Genomic DNA, 10596 nt, shown 5'->3' on the forward strand with positions numbered 1-10596 from the left:
AAAACTAGAAACTCTCTTCTATAAAAGGAGATCATTCTCCCATAATATTTCTGAATGTCATTTGTACTAAATCATTCACTAGTACTCACTAAAAGAGAGCTTGAACTTATGTACTTGTGTAAACCCTTCACAATTAATGAGAACTCCTCTACTCTGTGGACGTAGCCAATCTGGGTGAACCACGTACATCTTGTGTTTACTTCCCTGTCTCTATCCATTTACATACTTATCCACACTAGTGATCGGAGCAATCTAGCGAAGGTCACAAATTTAACATTTTCTGTTGTACCAAAGTCCTCGCTGATTTTATGCATCAACACATATTATAATAAAAACACTGTTGTTGCCCCGAGGATGAACTCCAGTCACATTGATTGTAGAGGAACCTCGTAAATTTTATTTCTTGTTTATTTATTCCACTGCACACACTGTTGATTTTACAACACATATAACATTTTTTTCGTTTTAAAACACATATAACATTTTTCTCATTTTAAAATTTTATATTTACGCAGTATATATGCTTCACCCAGTAATCTAAACAACAAAAAAATGATTTGGTCTTCTTTCACAAAGTAAAATCATGAGCAGTAATATCATTTTGCTATATTTTATTCTTCTCTTACCTTAGAAGTCATCAGTCTCTAATTTTAAACTTTAAAAAATAAAAAGTCGAACCTCTTACACACTCTCAAGGGTTTATCTCATATTTCTCTTCCATGTGTTTATTTATTTATTATATTTACACACACATAAGCGTGTGCTTCATCTAGTACTGGTGGTAGTAATAATAATAATAACAATAATGATAATATACTAATAATAATAGAGAAAGGTACAAGGCAGCAGAGCATAGTTATATCCGTTACAATTGTTTGCCGCAGCAGAAACTTCTTAATATAGTTTGCATAACGCTAAAACTGAGCCTACCAAAGGCCGAAACAAGTCAGGAGAAAGGTCATGGGGCTTCAGCAACATACAGCAGCTGCTTAAACCATCCATCAGCACAGCAGCCGGTAGTTGTAAACTGTTACTAGTGGCAATTACAAAATATAGTTGTCCCCTTCACCAACCGCCACCGCCGTCAGTTCCAGACCATCTGTTTCCAGATTGAGACTGTGTACTTTTTTTCGGTTCGGAACCCCATCCCGAATCTCCATCACCGGAACCTTTTTTCTTGGCGTCAGAACCCCATCCTGAAGTCCCATTATCAGCAGCACCGCCCCATGCATCATTTCCACTGGAGCCAGCTCCACCGCCCCAGCTACTGCCACCACCTCCACTCCCACTTCCACCAGCACCCCAACCACCAGGGAAAGCTTCCCTTCCAGGTGAGTTCTGGATCTTTGCACCTGGAAAATTGCCCAAACCATCATCCCCATCCTTGGAATCTGAACCCCACGCAGGAGCATCATAACCAGAATCCTGCCTCTCATTGCCAGTGCTATTTCCTCTGTTGTTATATGCTCCTCGACCACGACCACGACCACCATATGGTCTAGGTAGGCCGCTTGGATGCCCATCCCGACTACCACCATTTCTATGATCACTTCGACCTGTCAAGTTAAAACATTAAAAATAAGTCAATAGAAAATCGCAAGTCTCTTGACAAAGGAAGCAAGAATCAGATGGGACAAGAAGTATTAAGCGATGAATTCTATGAGTTTGGTGTCACTAAAGAAAGGATAAAACAAGACCAACATGACCAGTGCGTATTTGTACTACATCAAAGAGACATACAACAGAACCAAACACGCCATCAAAATTCCATCGAAGTGTGTACAATAGTAAAACAAAACACACAAAGCAATCAGCTGACTGAAGATGAGAACTAAAAAAATCCTAGCCATTTTCATATATGGCAGAGAACAATGAACATGTGTCCAAGTTTTCCACCCAGCCGGCCATATCATGCAGAAATAAGCCTCTGTTAAGGGTAGTCCCCATTACAAGAGTAGAATGAACGTTCCAGTCAAATTGTTCATGGTATGTGTGGAAACATGAAGACCAATTAAATTAGTAGCTTTTAATTCTTTATTTAGTATTGCAATTCTACTCAAAGGGCTTACAGACGCCTAAACTGCCAGGAAAAATGGCAACTATAATTCACAAGAAAACTAGAGGCAAATTTAATAGCACACATTGTATGTGGCCCAGATTCCAGTGTTTATAACGTGTTTCCTATTTTTCGAAGATAATTAATCCATCAGAGGTTCCAAAAGTCAAAAGCATCCCCGCCAGGAAAGACTTCGAAAGCTCTAGATCAGCTTCCAGCCAGCTTGCGTCACAGTAAAAGAAACAGGGATTTGTTTATATGCTAAAAACTATATAAGGTAGATCTTAGCAGCACTCAAGTGAAATCTAGAAAACAGTTAAACCCATGCAACCAAGCAAATTTTGATGTTCATCAAACATAGAAGTTGAAAATCCATAGGCGATTTCTTTAAGTCGACATCACCTGTTCGTGAACTCGGTGTAGATGACCGATCCCCATCAAAAGACTGGCCTCTCCAACCACCCTCATTAGTTGATCCACCCCAGCCACTGCCCACAGATGCCCCTGAAGAACCCCCAGCTGCAGGGCTTCGCATCGGCACCATAGCAGCGACTGATCTAATAGATGGTCCTGACTCATGCTGAGGGTCATCAATATGGCGCTGAAAATATGCTAAAAGCCGATCAATGTCTTCAAACATCCTTTTTCTGAATTTGAATCCCTTTGGATATAGACCAACATACTCATGGTGTGGATTTGTACTCCGTATATAGGTCAGGATGAAAGTGCCTGGATGTTCATGCGATATCCCAAAAGAATAAACTATCCTCATAGGATACTCCAATTTCTCAATCTTCAAAAGTTCGTCGACTTCTTGTTTTGTTCCCTTCCTGAACTTGCGATAATTTAGAATTGCCTTCAAGTGAGCTACCAAGGGATCAACATAACGATCCATTACCTGCATTTAAGTTGGTCAACATGCACATCAGTATTCTGTTCTGTACTCACTTCCGTAGTGTGCCATTACATTTCTATTCCTCAACATCAGGACACACCACCTTTATCTAGACAGAACAAGCATGTGATAAAAAATTTTGTCTCAGAACAAGACACGGATAAAAGTTCAAATATTTCTAAGAACCCTTTGTTAAGATTATATTGAGCTAGTTCAATATCTGAAACAACATTTCATGATGCAATATAGCACAAAATTTGTGATTTCTGTCCCAAACTCGTAACCATTAACGATTCAAGCATTACATATTGTATAAAAGGCAATTTCATTAGTTAACGAAATTTAGAAGAAAACAATTAACCTCCATTAGTAGTAAAGTGAGAGAAAAGTAAGACAACAAATATATCCTACTTTCTGACAAAAAATACTGACCTCATCCAAATCCTCAAAAGTGTCCTCCCCAATTTTCAAAGTCTTCCCAATGCGGAGTAAGCTCGTGATATCCTTATGATCCTTTCCACCTTCAACAATGTCTTTGTGAGCATATACTCCATCATAAACCTTGAGAGTCAAGGTTAAATACGAAGGCCCGCGGGAACTGGGACGAATGATACTTTCCCCAGGATCCTTATCAGACAAGAACTGTTAAACATTACAAATGACACCATTTTATAAGGTGAATGGTTCTGGGAATACCATGTAAATGAACAGTACATAATTCAAAGACCAACTGATCCACTACGAATACTAAGTAAATATAAAAATCTTAATATTCAAATTTGGTTAAACCTCCTTTAACTCCCAGAGGCTTACATGTTGATGCATAGTATAACACAAAGGCACATAGAACACATAATATAACATGATTTTGCATTAGTTAATCTGACTAACAACCAATTACAGTTAAAAAATTCAAATCAACCTAACACATAAATATAAACATCAGATATCAAAAAAATAAAAAGCATTCTTAACAGCATACCTTCATTGCTTCATCTGCAGTTATATTTTGGAAGCGAGGATGAACAATCATCCTTGGCTTGAAATGCTTCTTTGCAAGCTCTTTCTCCTTATGAGCTTTATCTTGCTCACTCTGTAGGCTTCTTCGGTCTTCATGGTAATAGGTATCAAGATTCTGAGTGTTCTGATAACGGTTATTTCTCATCTCACTCTCTCTACAACTTAGGAAAACTTGATACCTATTCTTTTGAATGGATTTGATCTTGCAAGTGAGAATGTCGCCCTCATTCAGTCTGTCAGACAATTCCATATCTCTTGAATCATCTGAATAATCTTCTTTCATAAGCATGCCAGTTAATCCAGATTCAAGAGCACAGATTGCCCTCTGACCTTGCACCCTGCGAACTGTAGCCTGTACAATTCTACCTTCAGCAAGGGTATCCTCGGTTTCACCTGAAATCATATAGAATTCTTCATCCTGGCTTGGTTCTTCATATTGTTTACGCAAATCCTGAAAACCCTGTATTAATTCTCTCCTTATATCATAAAATGTTTGTATCTTATTCTCAAGCTTTTTACTTTTAGCATAAGCTTCAACATCAAGGTTTTTTAGATAACTAGGTCGATCCCGGACGTGTTCTATAGCCATCTCCAAATCCTCATCATCGTTGTTACCATCCACATCATAAACATCTTTGGCCAAGTCTTGCGCAATTATATAGTATTCTGGATGAATTCTCGTATCATCCAACAGATCAATATATTGGCTGCTGCTAGCAGCCAATCCACTCCGCCGAACACGTAAGAAACCGGATGCATTAACAAATACCTTTCTACCAAGCCCGTGTGGGTTCACCAAATCCTTTCGAGTAAATATTGCACCAGATCTTACCAATGATCTCTGCAAAGATGCCGCCTTTCTAGGTCCAAGCCCAGAAATGAATTGCAAAGGTGCAAATAACCATTCATGGCTTATAGCCAAATTGATATCAAGGCCTACCTGGTTCGTGACATCTACCATGACCTGTTCAACCATCACATACTTCTCATCTGGAGTGAGAAAGTTCTCAAACGGATTGAGTTTCCAAGATAAGATTTCTCTTCCTGGTCCACAAAGTGTGGCAACCATTGCCAATGGATTTTGAAGATTACGCCCAAGAGCCACAGCCCTCTTGACAATTCCTGACAATTAAGAAAATAACATCAAGACATCTTTAAGAGAAAATAAGATATGAATTGGAGCGTGGGAAAAATTTATACCTTGTTGTGCAGGTAGCTGATCAGATGAAATCCGAGAATTTTCATACAGGCGGGCCAAAGATTCATCCCCATATACAATGCTTAAACCATCCATATCATGGCCAACATCTCTAGGATTTTCCTCCACCATCTTAAAAATTATCTGATAATGGCAAGAGTTGAACAAAATAAGCATCATGTGTAATATACGTAGATTTTGAAATAGGAAAAAAAAAAAGATGACAATCCATAGATGAATAACACATAGATCAAAAACAACAAAAGTAAACCCATCTCCCGACTTCATCAGACTAGTTGCACTAGGACGCTATATCAGTTAAAAGATATCAATACTATAGCTACACATACCTCATAAATATCATCTTTTAGGCGAACACAAGACAAGTTAACAGCTCCTAGGACGGCGACTTGTGGTTGATGATCAGTCATGAACTTCAGAACACGTTCTTGATCATTTTTCTTTCGTTGCTGATCATTAACATTATGAGAGCGTAAAGTGAGGGACCCCGTGTAAAGTACATCTAGAATCTCCCCAGATGAATCTAACATCACAAAAGTGGTTGCTGGCTTCCCAGGGCCCCAGCAGCAAGCCATAACCCTAGGTGCAGGTTCATCGTCCGAGCTATTATCATTTTCCTTCCTTTGGTATGGTCTCACTGAGACTTTATTCCACAAAACCTTTCCATATTCCATGAGTAACCAGTTTTTTGCTCTACTGGTCAACAGCGATCTTGCTTCTTTCTCCATTGAAGGAAGAAGAAAACTAAAAAGAGCATCCTGCAATATCAACTTCCGTTGCTCATTCCATAGTTGTGCAGACTTACTGACACCATCACTAAGATAGTACTCATTAAAGTCGCTTATCAACTTATTTAGTCTGTCGTCTGGCAACTTAATAGTAACCTGAAGAAGCTTCTCCTCCTCAGCCTTCTGGATAAGCAGCCATTGTGCATCCTCAAATTTATTTAATGGCTTTCTTTGCAACCACTTCACGCCAGAGAACTGATGAAAAGCATCTATTGCCGCATTTCCAGCAGGTGTGGGGCTTGTCGATAACTCAACGGTATCCAAGTAGTTGCATCGAACATACTTCCTGACACACGGCTCACAACTTATCTCAACAGCTGCCTGAAACAAGCCATAAAAGAACATCAGACAACTTACAAGAAAACATTATTTGAACGGGCATTTCTATAAACTACAAAACTGTTAATGCATACCATATGCCTAGCCCCTTTGAGCACAGCTTGAGGTGTCTCAAACATTGCACATGTGAAGTTCGACGCCATCTCCTCCGGTGTCTCCTTCGCATCCTCCAACTCATCCATTCTCTACAATCAAATGAACTATGAACCTCGTGTCTCTCTATTTAGACTAGACATTGAAAACTGGAAGACAAACCAGACTTACCATTTTTTCTAGAGACAATTGCAGTCCAAACTGCTCAGAGCTATAACCAAATTTGCTTGCAACTTCCCACAGGCCAGCCTTACTGCAGACACTGTAAAGAGATTTCCTCTTGGGCCTCTTATATTGTCCCTCATCCACTCCAGCCTCACCTGGAGGGAAATGCAAGTTAAACTTGGTGTCAACATCATCAACCTCTCTCTCCGATTCTGCAGCCTTGAGCGACTTCATGATTGACTCAAAAAGTTGTTGATTCAATGTAAGTCTGCTCTCATCATATATACGTCGGGATTCTTCCTCAAATCGCTTATTGTAGTAAGATTGCAAAGCACTTTTTCGTTTCTGAAGCAGCAGCCATTTTCTGTCTAAGTCCTGAATATTCCAAAGTACCTATGTAGAAAAAAGGAAACAGTTTCAACATATTGCTTGTTCATCTTCAATCTTATACCAACAACACATTTAGTAGTCAATGGCGAGTACCTTGTGCCACTTTAGCCCAGACGATTTCTCATTTTCATTCTGATTTACATCTTCCAATTCAAGATGTTCAGGATCTTTCAATAAACTAAGGCAATCCTCTTTCCGATACATAGCAATATAAGGAATCTGAAAACAAGTTGAGTATGACAGATTAATAGAATAAATTTCCGATAAATAAACAGAACTAGACAAACACTAATCAGAATACTAACGTCCAGCTTCTGCACATGATGCAAGTCCAAAAATCTGTTGATATCTTCCCTGCTTATAGAATTCGCCAAGCCTGGCTTGCTAAACAAAGGTATTGTACCACTTGCAATTTGATCATATATCCAGGTACTCTCATCGTCTATACTAATTCCATCCAGTGGAAAAGAACCAGTGCTTTCCTCGTATACCTACACAGAAACGAATAAAATACAGCTGATGTGACATGAAATCTGAAATTACAGTATATTAACAAAGGGCGAATGAAAAGAACCTGCACTCTTTCCGGAACATCAAGCTCCCGAATCTGGTCATCCTTCTCTGTCATATACTTTTCAGAAAGAATAATTGGTTCAAATTCATCCTCAAGCTTCCTTTCCCTCCATTCACTGGAATCCAAACCTTGCTTACGGAGCTGTAGTAATTCATCAACATCACCAAATATGTCATGAGCTTCCTGCAAAGCATCTGATGATACTCCTGGTGCCTGCCTGGACTTTTTTCTCTTAAGCTTCCTCTGTCTAAACAAGGAATTAACAACCAAAAAACAAAAGAGTCAATTATTCAAATTATTAGAAAATTCAGTTGAAAACAAAAACAAAAACAAAAAAGCTCAAGCACAGGCATGCGAACACAGCAGAGAAATACCTCACAAGAGTCCCAGTCTCATCAAACTCTTCATCAACTATAAAGTCTGCCATTTCATCCTCTTCACCAACTTCTCCATCATCTTCTGCTTCTTCTGGTTCCTCCTCTTCAACAATATCCTCAAATGGAGTACCTATAGGGTTATAGTTTATAAGCATTAACAATGAACCAAATTTTACTCTCATTATTCTACAAGTTGAGTTCTACACATGCATAGACAGATATACCTTCATCATGACCAAATAAGCTGCGCTCAAGTTTCTCCTCTGCAGTTCTTCCACCTTTACCACTACCATCAAACTCCTCCTCGTCAGAAAATTCACCAGGCTCCCCCACACCATGCCTCTGAGCTTTTTTCAGACGCTTAAATTTCCCCTGAAAAATGTTTGAACAAAAAAAAAAAAAAGAAAACGAACACTCCAAATCATGAACTATTTACATTGAGTAAGAAAGAAACGCACAAGTTTCACATTAAAAAAAGATATAAGAAAATATGAACAATACTTACAGCCTTCCTTCGGGGTGCAATTACATTATTGTCCTCAAGGAGCTCATAGTCATCTTCATCAAGGACATACTCCTCTCTAGAAAAATAGAGAGGAAAAGAGGTTACAAAATGATAACTAACCCTCTGTTTAATGCTAAAAGAAGATGACGACGATGATGAATGCAACAATTGGCAGTGCATTTACCATCATCTGAAAACAGCAAGAAGAAAAACACTCTCATACCCAAAAAACTGATGCATTCTTTTCAGTGACCAATTAAAATAAATAATACTGTTGATCCAAGGTGGCATCCAAAACAAGCCAGAGTTTTTGTTTTTCTAACAATTTCACCACTAAAAGCTAGACTTTAAAAGAGATAATAGCTCAGAAGACAGAAAACTCACTTTTTCTTTCTTTTTTTCTTCCTCTGCCGCTCTTCATCACTGTCTGCTCTCTCTTCTTCCTCCTCTTGCTCCTCGTCTTCGTCTACATCATCTACTATAAAATCATCCTTCTCATATTCATCTGGCCCTTCTGGAAAATGAATAAATGATGATATGTTACATATTCAGCAAATCTAAAAAACACACTAAAATTGACTCTCCATAGTACATGAACACCGTACAAATTTAAATACTACAACAGTATGGGAAAACATAACAAAATAAATGAACCATAAAATAAATATGGAAAAGAGGAAGTATAAGCAAATGATGAAGCATTGCAAAGACAATTCCAAGTGACATAAACGAGATGGCCAACTTGTACACAGGGGAAAAAATCGATAGAACTGCCACGAAACAATCATCAGTACATTGGACAGTTAAACGAACCAGTTGCTTTCCCTTTCCCACACATTTCTCCCATATATTTCATCAGAAAAAAAAAAAAAAGTCCAATCTTTTCAAACAAAAAGAAACCCTAGTTCGAGCAAGGAAACCCTAATCCAAACCTAATCCCACCATCGACACCCCCAACCACCAATTATTCACTATAGAACTGAAAAATTGAACCCCTAGCAAACAACCACATGCATTTAACAAACGGATGAAAAAAATTGAAGGCCGTACCTTCTTCCTCGTCCTCGTCCTCGTCGCCGCCGCCATCCTGGTCATCGACAGCATCGCCGTGAAGAGGTTCCCTGTCGTCCTCGTCGAGCTCGACCTCATCTGAACAGATTGAACCAAAAAAAGTATGAGAAAGGGCGTTAGGACTATGGTTAGGGCTAATTTTTACCCAAAAGGGAGGAGAGAAGTAGAAATGGAAATGCGGGTGGGTCACCTTCTTCGTCAGAGACAACAGCTTTGCCCATGGTTGTGGTGAAAGGAAGAGAGAGATTAAGGTTAGGGTTAGGGCAGCGAAGATTCAGTAGAAATGGAGAGGGAGAGTGGTGTTTTCCTTTTTTTGAGAGAGTCGGTCAGTCTCACAGGTCTTTCAAGTTCTGAGCACCAAGAAGAAATATGACTGAGTAGTCGTCACTTGCCTTGTGTTTGTCTGGCGTGCATACGTCTAAAGAGCAACTTCAGCGTTTCAAAGGCCCAGGGGGCAAAGTCATTATTGAATGGGACTTCATTTTACTTCTTACGCATTTTTTTAATTTTTAGCTCGGATATGATGAATTGAAGAAGATCAACAGACATAAATTATTAAGGGGTATGTGAAAAATAAAATATGATGTGTGGATAGCACACCCCTTATTGAATACCTCCGATGAACAGTAATTAACTTTTGCATTTTCATCCCTACACTGAATAGTCATAGTAATTAGGTAATAAAATATTAATATTTTTTATTTAATAATACAAAATAATTTTATTTGTAATTTTAGATAAGATTTTTAATCGTTCTCGTTACGCCACGTGTCATTATCCGATAAGACAATTTTTTGTGATAGATTTCGATAAGATATTTATCTAATACTCTCGTGCTATGTGTCGTTACCTTTTCAGAATCGATGAGGATAGATTTCCAATAAGATTTTTAACCAATCATATCGCGCCACGTGTCACAATCTGAAGACAATCTTTGAGGATATATTTCGATCAAATTTTTACGAATAACAGCATGCCATATGACATTATCTACAACCTAATCATTTCTTTTTCCTCCATATAACCCACCATCCAAAACCAGAAATCACACACCAAAATCAAAATCTCTATCATTATTCATAGTTTCTGCTTCCTTCTTACAAT

The 10596-nt window shown here is 38.5% G+C and overlaps 1 protein-coding gene across 1 annotated transcript; it reads right to left on the minus strand.

The window, feature by feature from the left end:
- Positions 1-794: 794 nt before the first annotated feature.
- On the minus strand, positions 795-9948 carry LOC103428947 (transcription elongation factor SPT6 homolog). Its single transcript, XM_070808930.1, has 17 exons — positions 9683-9948; positions 9472-9570; positions 8806-8935; positions 8422-8497; positions 8141-8288; positions 7914-8046; positions 7540-7786; positions 7271-7456; positions 7059-7184; positions 6582-6968; positions 6392-6502; positions 5520-6299; positions 5172-5313; positions 3934-5093; positions 3384-3593; positions 2459-2954; positions 795-1556 (listed from the first exon to the last, which is right to left on the minus strand). The coding sequence occupies exons 1-17, from the start codon at positions 9711-9713 to the stop codon at positions 1066-1068; spliced, it is 4953 nt and encodes a 1650-aa protein (XP_070665031.1). The 5' UTR covers positions 9714-9948; the 3' UTR covers positions 795-1065.
- Between the last annotated feature and the right edge of the window lie 648 nt (positions 9949-10596).

This window comes from Malus domestica, chromosome 12 (assembly GCF_042453785.1).
Source record: "Malus domestica chromosome 12, GDT2T_hap1".
NCBI classification, from domain to species: Eukaryota; Viridiplantae; Streptophyta; class Magnoliopsida; order Rosales; family Rosaceae; genus Malus; species Malus domestica.